The sequence below is a fragment of the Mizuhopecten yessoensis genome, unplaced genomic scaffold (genome assembly GCF_002113885.1).
Source record: "Mizuhopecten yessoensis strain PY_sf001 unplaced genomic scaffold, ASM211388v2 scaffold7903, whole genome shotgun sequence".
NCBI lineage: Eukaryota > Metazoa > Mollusca > Bivalvia > Pectinida > Pectinidae > Mizuhopecten > Mizuhopecten yessoensis.
Window position 1 is genome coordinate 439,115 of NW_018407280.1, and position 21,176 is coordinate 460,290.

Consider the following 21,176-nt stretch of genomic DNA (forward strand, 5'->3'; position numbering starts at 1 on the left):
TTTTTTATAATTATTATTAACATTATGTCATTTTCTATTTTCTGTGTCCTGCTAATAATACTAGCAGATATACTGGCTAAGTGTAGTACCCTATAGGTAATCGGCGTCCAGATTTGCTAAAATACATGTGGTCACCGTGTTAAACCAAATAGCCAATCTGATTTTGATTAAAGACAAGTGCTTGATTTTAGAACACCCCCCCCNGGTTTGACCATTTATACATGTAGCTATTTCGGGTATAAATCCTAACGGACATGCAAATGTTTATTCAGGCCCTGCAAGGCTTTGTCAAGGCTCGCCTGAAAGCAGCATCATATTTCTAGGTCCTTATTTAATAAACGAATAACTATGGTCCGACTGGTTTGGCCGTTTAAACGAAAACGACCCAATTACAAGTACGCTAACCACTCGGCCAGGCCACCACGGCCTCAGGTCAAGCGGAAAATCAGATAGGAAACGGCGTCTATATACCGGTATAGCGTGTAACATGTGGTTGTTATGTTTTAGTGTACGTCTGTATGAGTAGTAATGCATCTCCTACAAACAGCGCACATTTCCGGTGGCAGGAACTGAACGACACATCTCTGCACTTAAACGATGGCGTCAAAATCAAGTTCAAGCAGGTAAGAGTTTCTTTGTTGGTTTGTATGTTTGTTATTGATCTTTAGGGAGTGGGAATAGTTATACTTCCACATTAAAGCCATTTTGGTCTCTGTGGTGTATAACATATAGATAGATACTTGGTTTGGTTTAGCATTGTTTAACGTCCTATCAACAGGTATGGTCATTTAAGGACGGCCTCCACTATGTGTAAGATGCATGTAGTGTATGCATGTGTGTTTTTGGGGGGCCAAAATGGGTTATTTGGCTGTATTGCTGTTAGCTATTTCTTCTCTAGAACTAAAAGATGGATATCAACCATATTTGACTGGAAACATCCCTAGATTGTGGGGATTAAAAATTGTACAAATGGTTGGACTGACCCCCAGGGGCTGAGGGGCGGGGCCAAAAAGGGGTGATTTGGCTATATTGCTATAAACGACTTCTTCTGTAGAACTATGCACTGGATATCAATCATATTTGCTTGGAAGCATTCATGGAAGCTACGGATTCAAAATTGTACAAATGGTAGGACTGGCCCCCCGGGCTAAGGGGTGGGGCCAAAACTAATTTATTACTTGGAGCTCTGGAGTCTGGCCCCACCCTTGGAGACATAGTCCCTGGGTCATAACTTTGAAATGGTTGAGATCCCCACTCCAAAACTATATATACAACTGTTGGGCATAAAGAGACGAATGCAGTCATGATATTATAATTGACCCCGGGGTCTGTCCCACCCTTGCAGACTTAACCCCAGGGTCATAACTTTGAAATGGTTTTGATCCCCACCCCTAAACTATATATACAATTGCTTGGCATAAAGAGACGAACGCAGTCATGATATTAGAATAGACCATGGGGTCTGACCAATCCCCTAGGGACCTAGTTTCTGAGTCACAGCTTGGAAACAGTTGAAATCCCCACCCAATAACCATACATACAATTGCTGAGTATAAAGAGACGAATGCACATCTGCTTCCAGGATGGCCCCGGGGTCTGCCCCACCCTTGGAGTCTTAACCCCTTGGTCATCACTTCGAAACGGCTAAGATCCCAACCCCAAAATTATATATACAATTGTTGGGCATAAAACAATATAAACTTTATTTATTTTACAACAATTATTAAAACAAGTTATGTCAACTTCTATTAATCACTCTTGTTGGCCCGGATGTTAGCGCGCGGTTGGTCTTAGTGTTGGAGGAAACCGGAGTACCCAGAGAAAACCCACGTGGTCGGGCAGGTGACCCCATTCCTTTTCACGCCCGATCGGAGAATTGAACCCCGGCCGCCTTGGTAAAAGGCAAGTGCGCTATCCAGTGTACCACCCGACTACTTTAAATTGGTTGTGATCCACACCCCAAAACTATATTTACAATTGCTGGGCATAAAGAGACGAACGCAGTCATGGTATTATAATAGACCCTGGGGTCTAGCCGAGCCCCTAGATACCTAGTTTATGAGTCACAGCTTGGAAACAGTTGAAATCCCGACCGCATAACCATACATAAAATTGCTGGACATGAAACATCTGATAAAGGTATGCTACATTGATTGGCCTCGGGGTCTGGCCCATTCCCTTGATCTTATTTGAGAATATTTTGCCATGATTATTTAGATATCCAGTTGAGCGATACAGGCCCTCTGGGCCTCTTGTTGTAAACATATAAAGGAACAGGTGTCTATATTAAAGCTAGCAGGGGTGGAGATCAGGGCCTTGATGGTCTTCATTTCTCCCTCAATGCTTCCCAATCTATTCTCTAGCTTTATATATTGAACTGTACAATTAAAATTTGAACATGTAAAATAATGGTTTGTCTTATGTATATTGGTTTCAATTTTATTCATATCACGTCTTCAACATGGTAATTGAACATAAGACCTTTTTATAAAACTCTGTGAAATTGATTTTTCTTGAAAGGACCGACTATATTATATGAAGCAATTCCCTGTTATATTCCCGAGCCCCCCTATGATTCCTAGGGATCTGACCCCATCTCCTACTGGGTTCACGTATTATGCTTATGGGAAAATCATCCTTAACATAGGTCACAAATGTGTACATCTTTCAATTCTCCCAATCTGTCCCTTAAAAAACTGCACATGTATACCAAAGTTCACTGGAATCTAGCACCCTGAAAGTGGGTCCTTCTAAAACTCTGTTCTCTACACCCGGTGACCTAAACTTAGACCTACTTACATTCAAATCTTCAATAACCTCGTGCTTGTTAAGAGCACTGAAGCTATCCATTTGCTTTACTCTAAGTGCTTAAAGTTATACCCTCACGATGAGAGTCTACATGACAATATGCCTCAGATATGAAACAAAACTTGGTATAAAACATTCCTCTGTTTTAACCTCGTTCTTTATCGTGTTCCCTAGTCATAATAAAATTGGGACACACAGACATACACTCTGGGTGCATCCACTTCACATTATCTTTTTCCCAGCATGTGGCACATATGTGCAGCAAACGCCTCTTCATTCCTTTTATCTCTTCCTCGTGGTGTCACGACTCGGAACATTTGTTCTTTCGGTACATAACGCAGAACCACACTCGTCCGCTGTCACTCACATTCTGACACTTGTAGTCTTTTTTACTTGAACGTTTTGCTTTCGAATCTTGTTTTAACACATGCTTGGCCAGTATTGGTTGATCTTTCTTAACCACGCAGCTTACCATGCCAACAGGGCCTTGCATTCTTAAATATTGTAATAGTAAGTGATTGTCATTAACAATGTTGCTCTGCCGGCCATGTCTTCCGTAGTAGAAGCTCAATCCTGATTTTGAGGCCTTTTTAGATCTATGTCTAGTGTCTATACTCTCACAGTACAGGTCGGGATCATCCGAACTTGAATTTTCTCTTTCTGTGTATTTGCCCCTTCTCTTTATTAAGTTATTTAGCCTCCTGTCCGCTCTATCTATCATATCGTCCATCCTTATGAGCTTGGTATGATCGAGTTCACTTTGAACGGCTCACCTGTTTTCGGCTTCGCTTTGTTTTCTTTTTCTCCTGGTTCTGTCACCTAAAAATCTCCGCTTCTCTCTTGAATCCTCTTCTTTCCCGAGCGAGCAGAGCTCCTTTCTGAAGGTGTCCATCTCCCGCTCTCTGTCTCTGAGATATCATTTCGCTTTCTCCTTCTCTATTTACTCCTGCAACAATCAAACTACGCCATTCGCATCAGCTATGCATTTGCCGTCAAGGACGCTTGAATGTGTCCGTCGTAAGACGTCTTCGATCTCTAGGGCATTGCCCGTCGTTTTTGAGACTGACTTTCTCATATTTTCACCATCATTAAGTGCTGTCGAGAATGAGCTTTAACTCCGAGCTTTGTAATCTTTTCTTGACCTATTTCTCGTCTCGTAAGACATATGCAGTTCCCTTGACTAGTGAGTAGGGCGCTTGAGGTTTTCAATCGTAACAAACTTGCTCTCGGTTTTGCCTAGAATAAGTTTATCAACTATACCTCTCTGGGCTTCGTCAGTTGTTTATATGTTCAGAATCGTAATCGTTAATCGAACTCTAATCTATATGTAAATACGGCAACGCCCTCGTTCGAGTACTCTGTGCAGCGTGCTCGTCAGTGCAGGTTGTTTAAACGGTGTTCTAATAGGTGCATGGCTACTGGGCTGGCAGTAGTAAAGTGAAATAAATAGGTAGCGATACATCGTTTATATGGTATTTAATTTGTAGACAGTTACGTTTCAGGTTAAAATATAAAATAAGTTAAAACAGGGGTGGATTGCTACGTACTGCAGTCCATGTTCCACGAGTGTACAAACTAACATTTTACACAAGAGAACCCGGATGACGGGCAGTTATTCCGGAATTGCTACTATATGTTATAAGTGTTACATTTTATTTCATATTTACTTCATTATATCACCAGTATTAGCCATATCCACAACACTGTTATTCTAACTTTGTATTGGAATTTGAAGTTGATATTTAATAAATGATATAATGTACAAGTATTGCTTAACTTGACTATTCTTTATATTTGACTATTTTTAATATACACTGCTATATTGTATAATTACATTATGTGTATTGTGTGCTTGATAAATGTTATGTACAGGCGATATATTGATGGATTCTACTTCTTACCATGCATGTAATACTGCTTGTTTTTATTTTGAAATGTGATATTTTGTATTGGAATTTCGGTATACATCTAACTTGTCTTGCATTTGGTGGCTTAACAAGTGTACAAAAGTAATGTAATGTATAAGTATTGATCAATTTGACGAACCAATCAGGCCCGGTGTAACAAAATATGCCTTGCCGCACGTAAATAAAATATGCTGATATAATATGATAAATAGATAACTGATACTAGGGGCATGTAAAGTACCGTAGTACAGCTTGTCAAATGCTGTATGAACTAACAATGGAAAATAATTATAAGTAGTTGGGTCTGGCTATGGGGCCATCAATGGATAGACAGTGACCTCAATGGCTCACCAGCCGGGAAGTATAGCGAAGGTATTGTGTTGGTGGGAGAGTTAGTATCTTTAAATTTACCGTTTATAAGTGCCTGGCTATTGGGCAATCAACTAACGGACAGTGACCCCCAGTAAAAAAACAGTTCCCGACATACTGAACAGAAATCCATCTCTCTGTTAATATTAGTGTATGGAGTTAAGTGGATTATGGATACAGAAACTCAACTGCCTACATCTGCACAAACTTGTAATTAGAGATAGCTACAATTGACTGACATAGTTCGTGTTGACCAGAACAGAGATTCACACCCCGGCTAATTTGGAACATGGGATTGAAGGATAAATAGACATTTCTCATTTTGATGCAGACCTAGCACGGAGCCAGAGACGGACATTGAGAGTAGTAAATAAACGGAACATCTGAAAATTATTTTTCATTCCATCTGTATTAAGGATTCCTGTGCTCCTGTTTGCGACAAAACATTAAAGAAGTATCTTTTAGTGTTCCTTAACTAACAGTTACCAGTTACACCCCCTGATTTTCATAACAACTTCTCCTGGCTGATTTCACCTAACTTTTTTTTTCAGAAAACATTTTTTTAAAATTACAGTTTATACTGAAAAACAAAGACTCTGTGCATGCTACAGTTGATTGCAGTAATATAGAAATTCGAGGATTCACTCCCCTGAAATTATCCCTAGAACTGCATTGTAAGAAAAACATAGAAATGATTTTTGCCCCCCTGAATAGATTTCTACTCTCTTCTGTTCTTATTTTCCCGGAGAATACGCGAGAACGTATTTTAATACAGAAAACCGCTCCTTTTATGGCTAATTGGTGTAGCTTATCTATTATTAAAAAATATGACTGATCGATAATGGTGCTTCCACAGGGACCTGGTAATTTGTTACATCTATATTTGGACCTAAACTAAGGTGTTTAGAGTAATTTAGAGACAGAGCGGGTAGGAGCGACGGACACCAACACCAATTAACACCTTGAGATCCTGAATATGTCGACCCTTGTATTGATACACCGATGTGGCTAGCATGTACGGCTGAACTCGTGTTCTGTGCTCTTTTGTAGTACGGGTCATGCTTAAGTTGTAAAGGGCTGATCATAATCATACAGAACATTTTGATATTTAAATTTTACAATTTGATTTTAACTTGCCTATTGTTTAGGGGTTTTAAGATAATTAAATGTTTGTTTGGATTCCGTTTATATGTAAAAATAGATTGTATGTGGCCTGTGTTTAAGTAAATGATATGTACTGTGTTTATAAAACGATCACCCGAATCAAAGGACACGTGTTTGTGTGACCTATATTTTCGACACATACGTGTTGGTGTAGAATACGATGGCCGATATGGGCCGGCAGAAATGTATCATGACTTTAAATAAATCTGCCCGGCATTTTTCTCAGAGAACAATATGTCCGGCAGAAATGTATTTTGACTTGATATAAATCTACCCGGCAGTTTTCTGAGAAAGAAATGTGTCCGGCAGAAACGTATCATGACTTGATATAAATCTGCCCGGCAGTTTTCTCAGAGAAAAACATGTCTGGCAGAAACGTATCATGACTTGATATAAATCTGCCCGGCAGTTTTCTTAGTGAAAAATGTGTCCTGAAAAGTATGAAAAGTAGCCCTTGGAAATAATCCCTCTGAAAATGGGGATTAGAATAAACAGAACAACTACAGTTTTCAGAGCTCAGTACGGGTTAAAGTAAAGATAATAAAGTGTAAATGCATATTGTATAAGGGGTAACATTGTAATAATGTTAATATTTCTCACAAGATTTACTGCCCGGTTGATGCCCGATGTCGAAGCAATGGGAGGAATGAATTGATTTTAAAACAATAATAACGCAAATCATTAAGAGTAAATTCGCCATCACCCACTAGCGGGAATTTAATCTCATTCTCTCTGTCTTCATAATCAGTTTTCAGAATAAATGCCTTTCAAAGAGAAATTATCAATATTACTGGGAGAACTTAGGATGTGCTTATTTCTATACATTAGGTACGATTATCAGATTATTTTCTTCATTTTAATAGGATGAGTACTGGACACAGGCACTGACTGCCTCTATATCCACATCTTATAATTGTACATATAAATAATATGATTTGTCGCTTCCTGATACCTGTCTGTAACTAGCCAAATTATTGTATCTAAGCTCTAGATTTTGCCAATGTTCGTCTAAATTGATTTCGAAGTCTCTTATAGTTGTTGAATTTATGAAATATTCCGGCAGACCATTCCAAATTTCAATAGTTCTGAAACTAAACGAGTTGTTTCTGATATCTAGTCTTTATGATTAATGTAAAAGACACACAAAGTACATCAAACAAAAATAAATTTCAATGGCATGCACATATTGCAGATGATAATACTGCTTAAATGATACATGCTAATTAGTTGAAACATATTTTTAGTTATGTTGCTGGGCTTTGTTTCACACGTGAGTTATAATGGTGTCCGCTGCCATTTACTAAGACCGCATAAAGGTAAAAGTAATTAATTTCGGGATAATGTTTCGTGTTCTATTTAGTTTCCTGAGATAACACTCCTGTGCTAACCCTTTTATCTGGTAGATATATTGCAAAGTACCTTTCTGTCGGACATCTTTTTCACCAAAAAAACTGCCGAGCAGATTTGTATCAAGTCAAGATACATTTCTGCCGGACATATTTTTCTCTGAGAAAACTGCCGGGCAGATTTATATAAAGTCATGATACGTTTCTGCCGGACATATTTTTCTCTGGGAAACTGCCGGGCAGATTTATATAAAGTCATGATACGTTTCTACCGGACATATTTTTCTCTGAGAAAATTGCCGGGCAGATTTTTGCCGGCCCATATCGGCCATCGTAGTAGAAAGATCATATATTCATATACTTGTTACAGGACAGTCAGTCCCAATGAACCTCATTAAATAAAGGGCTCTCCAAAGTCAAACATTTCCCGAATAATACACGCATACGGTGTTAATCTATTATCCGAAACCTCCAAAAATGTGTTAAACGCATTTTTTAAAAATATTATTAACATTGTGTCATTTTCTATTTTCTGTGTCCTGCTGATAATACTTAAGACATTTTCGAATCCCGAGTTATATATTCCCCCATAATGCACGCACATAAGTTGATTATTTTTATTCTACCACGTCAAATGTAATTAATTGTAAAGTTTTGCTGTCTTATAAGTCGACATGACCTAGATAATTCGATATGCAAATTAGACGCTGTGCTTTTGCGCGTGCAAGATTTATCACGTGATCGTGTTGCTTCGTTTTAACTTGATCAATGTCGCGCCAACATTTCTCAGTGCGTAGGGTTGGGATTCCCGGATTGCGTTTACTTCTAAAACCATCATCATCGTACCGATATCAAGCGGATTTTCTTGGAAGTGCCAGTGATACAACATCGTACAATAGGCCTGACATGAGCTGGCATATTTAGTTGGTAGCCATAATGTGATGGAAAGTCGCTGACCGGCTGATCATGACGCGACCTTCACCTTCACCGACTTCACCGTACAATTGTGTTTTGCAACCACTGTACATGTTCAGACCGATGCTACTTTTTGCAACATTATTCTTCACACACGGTATGTACACTGTAGACGAATGCTCGACATCACTTTGTTTTTTTGAAAGCAGACGACGTATTGCAGACCAGAAACAACTGAACACGTGTGACGTCAGATACGATATTTATTTCAATCAATCACACATTGGCACGCTATCGACATCGTTCGTCAAAACATGAAATCAACGCTTGATAGTACATACACACACTGCCCACATCGTGAAATGTACGGCACTACCCAGTGAAGTAAAAACAGAAGTAATTAACAATTTACCATTTTGTCTTCAGACCTGTACATTTTACATGTCAATAATTAATAAACCATTTTCACTGCACGGACCTCTATAGATCCGTGTAAATTTTTGAATGGCAGGCCTGTCAAATATTTTGATCCCGCCTGACAGTTATGCTATTTTTGTTAATTCATGATAAAATACGGGGCGGTATATCGCTCAATAATGCACTCTTTTTAACCAATGAAAACCGTCGTTATATCACAGACGTGGTAGAATATGTTTTAGTGTACGTCTGTATGAGGAGTAATGCATCTCCTACAGACAGAGAAAATTTCCGGTGGCAGGAACTGAACGACACATCTCTACACTTAAACGATGGCGTCAAAATCAAGTTCAAGCAGGTACGAGTTTCTTTGTTGGTTTGTTTGTTTGTTATTGATTTTTAAGTTGTGGGAGTGGTTATACTTCCTCATTAAGGACATTCCATTGGTGCCACACCAAACTGTATATCAAATTCAATAATGCATTCCGTTAGCATTAATCAATCCCTGTCACAAAATGATCCATGTTGGTCTCTGTGGAGTATACAGATACTTGGTTTGTTTAACGTCCTATCAACAGCTATGGTCATTTAAGAACGGCCTCCCCTGTGTGCAAGATGCATGCGTGTAGTTTATGCGTGTGTGTTTTTGGAGGCTGCGATATGTTCGTGTTTGTCTCCTTGTGATAGCACGGAACGGATGCCGACTTTATAGTGCTACCTCACTGAAACATACTGCCGATGACACCCAGCAGGACACCCGACCCAGTCACATTATACTGACAACTGGCGTAGAAACTACCATTTTTACAGACTCTGGTATGTCTCGACCAGGGGACAGAACCCAAAGCCTTCCTCACAGGGGCGAACGCTCAACTAAAGGCTAAAAATGAGGCATTGTCAAGGAAGACATTAGGAAGAAGATAGTTGTTTAAAAAGAAGAGAAAAGATAAGATCCCATATTTAATCGTTTCTTACTATCATGCAATGGGGCAGCAGATACAATTCTTACGCCCTTCTTCCAGGGATAACCTAGTGAGTGGTTAAACATACGAACAATAGCTAAGGTCATAGGAAGTACATGTAGAGAATAGGTAAGAATAATATCAAAATGTCATAATTGATTTAAAGGGTCACCCTTGTTGGATCCTCAGTGTAACTGACAACTTACTGGAATCCTAAGTATAACCTTGACCCCTCACTATAGGGTCCTTAGTACAGTGTTTACCTGACACCCACTAGGAACCTAAGTATCCCCAACCCTTCGCTATAGGTTTCGTAGTACATTGTATACCTGACATCCACAGGAACCCTACGTATACTTGACCACTCAGTAGGACCCTAAGCATACTTGACCACTCAGTAGGATTCTCAGTATAATTGACTACATACTGGAACTCTAAGTATACCATTGACCCTCCACTATAGGGTCCTTAGTTCAGTGTATACATGAAATCTACAGGAATCCTGAGTGTACTTGACCACTCAGTGGGACCCAAAACATACTTGACCACTCAGTAGGACCCTAAGTATACTTAACCACTCAGTCGGACCACAAGTATACATGGCCACTCAGCAGGATCCTTAGTTTACCTGACCACTTACTGGAACTCTAAATAAACCATTGACCCCTCACTATAGGGTCCTTAGTACTGTGTTTATCTGACACATACTAAGAACCTTAGTATCTTTGACCCCTCGCTTTAAGAACCTTATTACATTGTATACCTGACATCTACAGGAACCATAAGTGTACTTCACCACTCAGTAAGACCCTTAGTATACTTTACCACTCAGTAGGATTCTCAGTATAATTGACTACATACTGGAACTCTAAGTATACCATTGACCCTCCACTATAGGGTCCTTAGTTCAGTGTATACATGAAATCTACAGGAATCCTGAGTGTACTTGACCACTCAGTTAGATCCTAAGTTTACTTAACCACTCAGTAGGTCCCTAAGTGTACTTGACCACTCAGTTAGATCCTTAGTTTACTTAACCACTCAGTAGGCCCCTTAGTGTACTTCACCACTCAGTCGGATCCTTATTTTATTTGACCATTCAGTAGGTCCCTAAGTATACTTGACCACTCAGTATGATCCTAAATGTACTTGACCACTAAGTAGGACCCAAAGTGTACTTGACCACTCAGTAGGACCCTAAGTGTACTGTATCACTCAGTAGGATCCTTAGTTTACTTAACCACTCAGTAGGACCCAAAGTGTACTTGACCACTCAGTATGATCCTAAATGTACTTGACCACTAAGTAGGACCCAAAGTGTACTTGACCACTCAGTAGGACCCTAAGTGTACTAGAAATACTAAGTAGGACCCTTCTTGTACTTGATCAGTAAGTAGGACCCTTAGTGTACTTAACCACTCAGTAGGACCCTAAGTGTACTTGACCACTCAGTAGGACCCTAAGTGTACTGTATTACTCAGTAGGATCCTTAGTTTATTTGACCATTCAGTAGGTCCCTAAGTATACATGACCACTCAGTATGATCCTAAATGTACTTGACCACTAAGTGGGACCCTAAGTGTACTTGACCACTCAGTAGGACCCTAAGTGTACTGTATTACTCAGTAGGATCCTTAGTTCACTTAATCACTCAGTAGGACCCTAAGTGTACTTCACCACTCAGTAAGATCCTTAGTTTACTTAACCACTCACTAGGACCCTAAGTGTACTTCACCACTCAGTCGGATCCTTAGTTTATTGACCATTCAGTAGGTTCCTAAGTATACTTGACCACTCAGTATGATCCTAAATGTACTTGACCACTAAGTGTGACCCTAAGTGTACTTGACCACTCAGTAGGACCCTAAGTGTACTGTATGACTCAGTAGGATCCTTAGTTTACTTAACCACTCAGTAGGACCCAAAGTGTACTTGACCACTCAGTAGGACCCTTAGTGTACTTGATCACTCAGTACAAACCAAAGTGTACTTAACCACTCAGTAGGACCCAAAGTGTACTTGACCACTCAGTAGGACCCTAAGTGTACTTGATCACTCAGTAGGACCCTAAGTGTACTGGAAATACTAAGTAGGACCCTTCTTGTACTTGATAACTCAGTAGGACCCTAAATGTACTTCACCACTCAGTAGGACCCTTAGTTCACTTAATCACTCAGTAGGACCCAAAGTGTACTTGACCACTCAGTAGGACCCTTAGTGTACTTGATCGCTCAGTAGGACCCTAAGTATACTTAACCACTCAGTAGGACCCTAAGTGTACTTGACCACTCAGTAGGATCCTTAGTTTACCTGACGACTTACTTGAACTCTAAATAAACCATTGACCCCTCACTATAGGGTCCTTAGTACTGTGTTTATCTGACACATACTAAGAACCTTAGTATCTCTGACCCCTCGCTTTAAGAACCTTCGTACATTGTATACCTGACATCTACAGGAACCATAAGTGTACTTCACCACTCAGTAAGACCCTTAGTATACTTGACCACTCAGTAGGACCCTAAGTGTACTTCACCACTCAGTAAGATCCTTAGTTTACTTAACCACTCACTAGGACCCTTAGTGTACTTCACCACTCAGTCGGATCCTTAGTTTATTGACCATTCAGTAGGTCCCTAAGTATACTTGACCACTCAGTATGATCCTAAATGTACTTGACCACTAAGTGGGACCCTAAGTGTACTTGACCACTCAGTAGGACCCTAAGTGTACTGTATGACTCAGTAGGATCCTTAGTTTACTTAACCACTCAGTGGGACCCAAAGTGTACTTGACCACTCAGTAGGACCCTAAGTGTACTGGAAATACTAAGTAGGACCCTTCTTGTACTTGATCAGTCAGTCGGACCCTTAGTGTACTTGAACACTCAGTAGGATCCTTAATGTACTTAACCAATCAGTAGGACCCTAAGTGTACTGGAAATACTAAGTAGGACCCTTCTTGTACTTGATTACTTAGTAGGACCCTTAAAGTTTTTGATGACTCAGTAGAACCCTTATTGTACCTAACCAATCAGTAGAACCCTCAGTGTACTTGACCAATCAGTAGGTCCTTAAATATACTAAACCAATCAGTAGGACCCTAAGTGTACCTGACCACTAAGTAGGATCCTTCGTGTACTTGATCACTCAGTAGGACCCTAAGGTGCTCGATCGCTCAGTGGGACCTTTAGTGTACTTGACCAATCAGTAGGACCCTAAGTGTACTTAACCAATCAGTAGATCCTTAAATATACTAGACCAATCAGTAGGACCCTAAGTTTACTTGATCACTCAGTGGGTTCCTAAGTATCATTGACCACTCAGTAGGACCCTAAGGGATTTTAATTGAAACAGTATCAATTTTGCAGGGACAATTAATGCATAAATCTAAATTTCCTTTAGACTAAAAACAATCTCAACTTGGGACTGGATAACGTTGGAAATATCATAACTATAAAATGTAATTTAGTTCACTCTTTAGTAAATACAAAATAAAACTACAGTTAATTACATATAAACTAAACAAAAAGTCACATCTTATCTATTGGGGAAAATAAACATTTGAAACTTAACAATGGAGCACAGGTTATTTTATCTGATTTAGATTTGATGAGACACGAATCAAAATACCACATCTCAAAGTTTCTCTTTTAAGCTAGTTTCGATTTTTTTCCAGATAGTGTCGGAATCTCTTTAAAACGTTAGGTAGGACTACGAGATCCGCCATTGGCAGGTTGAACGTTGGGGCATGTTCATGATCGTTACCTATCCCTCCGGCGTTGGAGTCAACCCGATACTTTGGTCAAATGTGCCCTTATTATTCAAGGTCATCCTCCATACTCAAGGGGTTAGTTCACTTTCGCTCTCTGCACCCCTGGAATATATGTCATAGCCATATCGAAACTCAGTGTGCGCCAACTTGTGGATGAGACAAAAAGGCTAGTTTAATCCTTTGATGTACATCAAAAGAATATGTCGGTCGCGTAAAGGTAAAACCGACTGGCTTTGAAGTCGGGTGTCGGCTTCTTCGTAATCTTTCAACGGGAGTTGTCAACCTAGTGATTGGTCAGGATGTTTTTCGTTACCTGCCCCCGTGCCTTCAATTTTGTTATGACATATTCCAGGAATGCAGAGAGCGAAAGCGAGCGTAACCCCTTGGAGTATGGAGGATGCCTCCAATGTGTACCCTTCGTAGTGTCAACATTTAAACTGTGTATTATCATTAATTGTACCCGAAATACGAGTTCTTAACCATACATAGGGCCAAAAGTGGGTTTTGTTTTAGATACTTTTCTAGACATGCTTACACTTCAATGGCATGTCCTATTATCGGAACATACTCCAATCCGTTCCTAATTGTTTCAATAATAACTGACAGATATAATATTATGTGGGAGGGTAGTTTGTAGCTTCTGGTTCATCAGACTGTCAGGCTTTGACCCTGTTCCACTGGATTTCTTTGATGGGGTAGTAATTGTAATAATAAAGGTCTTTAGACTTGTTTCGAAGACTCTTCACAGTCGATTCGGCTTTTTCCGACTCTCCATGACCTTGAGGGTATCAGGGATTGCTAGTAACATACTGTGATCCGTACTCTTTGGATAATTGCCGGAATGTTTTCTGAAAAATACTCTGGCTTGTTATCGGATATCAGCTGCTTTGTCACGACATGTCTACCAAATATGGACTTGTATATCACGACCAACTTGGCAATGGTACTATCCTCTACCAGTGTAACTTCTAGAGAGTGCGACAAAACAGTCAGACACAAGTAATTATGATTGATATTTTCAGTAAACTAAATCAGAATCAACTTTTTTACCATAGCCTGTCTGAGAGTGTTATTTCATTGCATTTCAACTGGATGGAATAACAGGCAAAGCCTATATAAATTCTCTCCAGCGGTGGCTAAATTAATGGATTCTATTATTTTTATTTGATTTAATTAAAACATCAATTTTGAAATGAAAATTATAAACAGACAAAAATTAAAGGGATGTAACTCCTTCTTAATTAACATAACTGAAATACAAATACATTCACACTTCTCACATCACACAAAAAACACTTCCACAGGTATTATTTATTTTTATAACATTTTACAATGTATATAAGCTATATAGCTATCAAATCACACAGATATTGGCAGACATTGACCAAAAGTCCATGTGCAAATATATGCACAGGTCACAGTCGCCAAAACTGTTAAGTTATTATTGTTTTATATGGAAACAGATAGCTAGTATATGTGTAATTCAATGTATAAGATGGAAACTGTAAAACAAGACAGATTGAACAAATCTTACAACAAACAACAACAAACAAACCTGCTCAACTTAAAACTCCTATGTCCGTAGAAGAATACCATTTATAGAAAAGTAGGTAAAGTTACTTATTTGTGGAGTATAATTGAAATAGGAATAGTAAAGTATAAAAGTATAAAGTATAAGGTCATTGCCGGTTAGATCGTATAGAGAGTGTTATACTTGACACATTCCAAACAGTCACTAACCTGTAGTCTGTGTCGCGACTCATGCTATGCCACCTCACAGATTCTCTTGCGCTCCGCCCACATTTGACTGAGAGAGAGAGAGAGAGAGAGAGAGAGAGAGAGAGAGAGAGAGATATTTTTATGTGAACCGTGGTTTTATATGTTCTTATATAAAGTTGTATATAGTGTTACTCAGCTTGTTTCTCATATCCTTATCAGAGTCGGCAATTCGCTCATCCCGTTACATCCTTTATTTCACAGCGAAGTCGCTAACTACACATTTACGATTTTTACGCCCAGGGTTAAGATATTCCTGGCATACCCTTAAAGTGGGGAAACATCCTATCAATATCCCTATTTATACTAGCGGTATCGCAAAAACTATATCAAAACTAATACCAGGTCTATCCAATAAAGTGTAGAATTATCGCACTTCACTACCGGCGTTTTCACATTCATCTTAATAACGAAATCGACACTCTTTCTCACAAAGAGTCATGATATGGCTGTGATTCTATGTCCTATTTGATTCGCACCTTGCCGGTACCGTCAAATTAGCACGCTCTGAATGGCTCCAAGTTTGCGGTCAACAACGTTTAAGAGACATGCATGTGAACAACTCTTTGTTTAACAAAATAACAAATTATTGCCTACAATAAATAAAACAAATGTAACTGATATTTTTGAAACAATTGTTGCTCCATGCATTTTATAGCTTTCAGGAAAGCACTTTGAGTAATAGTGTTTTTGTATTTTCAGGTTCCAGCTGATGACGATGCTGATCAGCCTGTTTCTGATGATGGGGATAGCTCTATACACTGTGTTGTACCAAGGAACAAGTATGTTGAACTTGAAGCCTCATATACGTGCGATAGGGAGTATGTTTATAGCACCGCCCCCTCCTAAACCGAAACCAGTGATTCAAGTCACCTATTATAACAGACCAGCGTGGATAAGCCAACACGTGTTCGACACGTGTAAGGATCGGTGCGAAATGATTTCGTCATCAAGATATAAGAACAGTGACGTAGTTGTGTTCCATGCTCCTACTCTATATCTTGGTACACCTTTGAAGAAATACAGGGGTCAAACTTGGGTTTTTCATGATATGGAACCGCCGTCTTTAGTTCCGAATTTCAAAAGATGGAAACGGTTATTCAACTGGACACTAAGCTACAGACGAGATGCCGATATCTTTAATCCATATAGTACTTTTACACGGAGAACAGACGCAGAGAAAAACGATATACATAAAATTGATTGGAACAATAAAACTAGGAATATTGGATGGATAGTTTCACATTGTGGAGTTGCAAGTCAAAGACTCAAATACGGAGAAAAACTTAAACAAACTATTGATGTTGATGCATTTGGTCGATGTGGGAAGCTTCACTGCCCAAGAGGCCAATGGCAAGAGTGTCTCGGAAAGTATAAATTCTATGCATCGTTTGAAAATTCTCTATGCACAGACTACATAACGGAAAAGAGCTTCCGGGTATTCGAACGGAACGTAGATTCAATACCTGTTACCCGTGGTGCTCCTGACTATTCTATGTTCCTCCCCCCGGGATCTTTCGTAAACACTAGAAACTTCTCATCAACAAGCAATTTAGGTAATTTTTTGAAAAGATTGTCAGATGACAAACCTACGGTCATGAAATATTTCAAGTGGCGTCGGTACTACAAGGCTAATGATCAGATAGACAGTAAGATGGGTTTTTGTGAGTTATGTAGGAGATTACATAATCCTTCACTGAAATATAAACGACTGTATGAGCATATTGATGAGTGGGTAAGACAGGAAGCATTACCTCGGCGTTCGTGTATACCTGTAGCAGACTTAATATAAAATTTAATGAGAAAGCGATATTGCACTGTAGCGGAATACAATATAAAAAAACACAATCCTGTTACCACAAATTGTCGTTGCAAGTTACTTAAAGTCATGTTTATCGTTATGTTGCGCAAGGCTGGGTACGATATCCTGTATGACTGGTATTACAGTTGCGGCTGGGTTATAGTTGAGGCGGGGTTAAAGTTTAGGCGGACCTGTAGCTAGGGCGGGGTTATAATTAGACAAACATTACAATTGGACAGGTGTTAAGGTTGGACAGGTGTTAAAGTTGGGATGGACCGGGATCTGGGGCGGGGCTATGATGGGCAGATATTACAGTTGGGCTGAAGTTGAAGTTGGATCGTTGTTATATAGAGAGGTTCCCCGTGCAAATGGGTTAGGTTTTGGACGGAGTGAAGTATGGGGAGAGGTTAACTTTGGGGCGGGTTGGAAGTTTGGTCGGCGCTAGTGCTAGGGTGGGGCTTTAGTTGGGCAAATATTACAGTATGACCATGCTTATAGTTGGACAGGTGTTATTTGTGGGTCAGTGTTACACTTGCAGCGGGTTGGGTTAATATGGGGGCGGGGCTAGAGTTAATAATAATAATAATTTACGACATTTATATAACGGCCTTTGAACATTACAATACTCGAAGGCGCTTTATAACACATATATAATAGTATTCCTACAGTGACTGGTATAAATATAGAAGGTAAAAACTTATGCAAATCACCATTTTACACAATGCAACAATATGTATTTCCATATGCACATATATTTATATAAGGTGGTAAGTACATGACGTTCGCGCAAAAAAGACTACATGTAAAATGCAGCCGTAAAAAGGTCGGGTTTTTTTTTCGTGAATTTAGCCAGAGGTTTTGACTTCCTGAAAGCAGATGGTAAGCTATTTCATAACATGGCCATAACCCTTCCAAAACACCGGTTTCCACAAGTCACACAGTACGAGATTGTGGGACCACAACAATGATTCTGTCTCTGACCTCAGTGTTTGTGACGGCTGATACAGGGCGACAAGCTCCGATAAGTATTGGGGAGCTGTTCCATTCAGTGCCTTGTATGCGTACACCAACATTGTGTAACTTGTGATATGGATATAGCACTGTGTTATGTGCCCTCTCTTTCGAGTACGAGTAACCAGACGTGCTGCGGTGTCCTGGATCCTCTATAAACGACCAGTTAATTTGTCAGATATATCACAGAGCAGGGCATTACCATAGTCCAACAGAGAAGTAACAAGTGCACGCACCAAAGTCTTGCATGCATCTGCAGTTATAAACTTACGGATACAACCGATGTTCTTCATCGATTTTGCAATAGTGTTTTCTCCATGTTCACTGAACTATCAAAGTATATCCCTTAGTTTTAAAACAGATGGACCAGTTTCAATAGTTCTCGCATCGTCCCTGATATGGAGAGCCATTGTTTGATGTCACTTCGGGGAAAGTCTTTTTGAGAAGGATAGCTAATGAAGGATGATAAAACCTTTAAAAAAAATGCTGTCTGTGGTCCTAACCACATTCTGCGAGTCTTTCCGTATTATAAGCCTTTTTGCATTGAATGAGAAGTGAACTTATTAGCTGGTATTGTTCCCTATAAATCTGATGGTGAACGGTGAATTAAGTACATTTGTACTTCGCCACCGTCTCTCCGCCTTTCTGCAGTTTTGTTTTTCCATTTGGATATTTTCATTTTACCACTGGGCATACATGTATCACCTTAGACTGCAGATATGCATATTCTTTATCAGAGATACTATAACAGATATGTATGCTTCAACAAGATCATCAACTTCATCTTCAGGAGACTGAAGGGCACAAGAAGACTGAATATCATTGATGAAATATGGTATGGAAATCTGTACAAATATCGCTTTTGTGTTTGGTGATGCCATGTCGTTTATTAACTAGTTTTAATTGAAATAGGGTTTCTGCATTTTATTTTAAGAGTTGATTCCACAAGTTGTGAAAACCTGTACCATATTAATTGTTAAATAATTTATTATTGTAATAAATGTGCTTTATCAAAATTATTATATCTTTCATTACATAATATTACAATTTCTTGATGTGTTGTTTAAATGACGACAAAACGTGTGCCATACAGATGGTAAAGTAGATAATTTTTGCGATAATTGTGCTTAGATGCAATTATTTTTGCTAAAAGGTGAACATTTTGTGTAAAATGAAAGCGTTAACTAAGGTATGGACAAAACCGCAATTTAAACTCGCAATTGGGTGATTGAGTAAAGAAAATGGCAATTTTACCACTGTTAAACGAAAACTTACTAAATACTGTATAGCAATAACTTGTTACATTCTAAATAGACTTCTTCTCTGAATTATATCAATATTTTAGATTACGCTATATTAGCGTATAACTATGTCAATTTTTCTTGTTTGCTATATTAGCATGTATGTAAGATATGTCTAAACACAAGGCTAAATCTGCTAAGGTTGAATAGTACAAATTTAAATTATAAACCCTAGGCTATTGAAGATGGTGAGATAACGAGGTTCGATCGTAAAATAAGATGCGTCATTTTGTTGATGAAATACCTTTGCATGAAACTTTATGCATTCTGTGATACACTTAATTAAGATAACTGTGATATCTTAAATTATGTCGATTGCATCAATATATATGTAACTTTTATCTAGCACATGTATTTTACTAGCAAGATTACCATGTTTATTTATATATCGATTGCGTAAATATGTTATTTTATCTAACACATGTATTTTACTAACAAGAGGACCATGTGGAAGATGAGCCTTTGGCTAAACATGTATTTTATCCTCAATAAATAAAGTTTATTATTATTATTACAAGCTAACCGGTAATAAGATTTATCTATATATTTTCAATGCCGCCGTGACTATTCTCCATAATTATGCTTATTGAAGATTTAACAGAAACTGTGGTTAGGTATACATGTAGCAAACACTAGTGAAAGCAAGTGGTTTTTGTTTTATAAAAGCACTGGATCAGCCCAACAGAACTCAAAATAAAAGTAGTGCATTTTATAAACTGATTTTCTATTCATATAGTAACAGTGATAGAGACCTAATCCCCGGGCCTGGAAAGTTATCCAAAGCAGGCACTTTCTTTGAGGAAGCACTGTATAAAGTCAGAAGTGTAATCAGCCCAAGAGAAATCAAGATATTGTGCATTAGTGCATTAAACAGATTTTCTATTTATAGTGACCCATTGACCTTTGACCACTGGACCTAAAAAGTTATCCCAAGCAGGCACTTTTTTTCCATAAAGCACTCGATAAAATCTGATAGTAATCAGTCCAACAGAATTTGAAATACAGTGCACAAACTGATGTTTTATTTATAGTAAGTGACATTGACCTTTGATATCAAAGGCTAAAAAGCTATCAAAAAGCTTAAACAAACATTTTATTTCACTGGATAAAGTCCATGTATGCACACACACAAGGTTCTACACTTAAAGTTGATAAGTTGACTTTAATATTCATATTTTTTTTCTGTATGTTATTACCATCTCCATAACATATTTGATGAAGTTGCTAAGTGTTTTCTATATATAGCAACAGTGACCTTGGCCTGACCTTGGAACCCTGAAACACGAGGGTATACCCATATTTGACCTATGTATAAAGTTTGACCAAAATCCGTGAAAGAAGGAAGTTGTTAAGTATTTAATTTGAATCAGTTGATATTTTCTATTTGAAGAAAGTGTGACCTTAACCTTGGATCCCTGAAATGCAACGATTTATGAAGTATACTCATACTTGACCTTTGCATAAAGTTTGACCAAAAACTTTCAAAGAATGAAGTTGCTTATTGTTTACATTGAATCGAGACAGGACGGGACAGGATGCCGCACCAGGGCAAAAGCTCACTTGTCCTTGGCAGGTGAGCTAAAAACAGATAGAAGGACAGACGGACGTAAAATCTGATTACTAAA

General features: G+C 38.7%; 1 protein-coding gene across 2 annotated transcripts; it reads left to right on the top strand.

Annotated features, from left to right (window-relative positions):
- The first annotated feature begins 486 nt into the window (after nt 1–486).
- LOC110454499 (alpha-(1,3)-fucosyltransferase C-like) lies at nt 487–19,695 on the top strand. 2 transcript variants are annotated; one of them, XM_021504016.1, is made up of 2 exons: nt 487–623; nt 16,141–19,695. In XM_021504016.1, the coding sequence occupies exons 1-2, from the start codon at nt 598–600 to the stop codon at nt 17,228–17,230; spliced, it is 1,116 nt and encodes a 371-aa protein (XP_021359691.1). In that variant the 5' UTR covers nt 487–597; the 3' UTR covers nt 17,231–19,695. The 2 variants fall into 2 exon arrangements, with proteins under 2 accessions (XP_021359691.1, XP_021359690.1); XM_021504015.1 differs by lacking the exon at nt 487–623 and adding an exon at nt 9,168–9,284.
- The last annotated feature ends 1,481 nt before the right edge of the window (nt 19,696–21,176 follow it).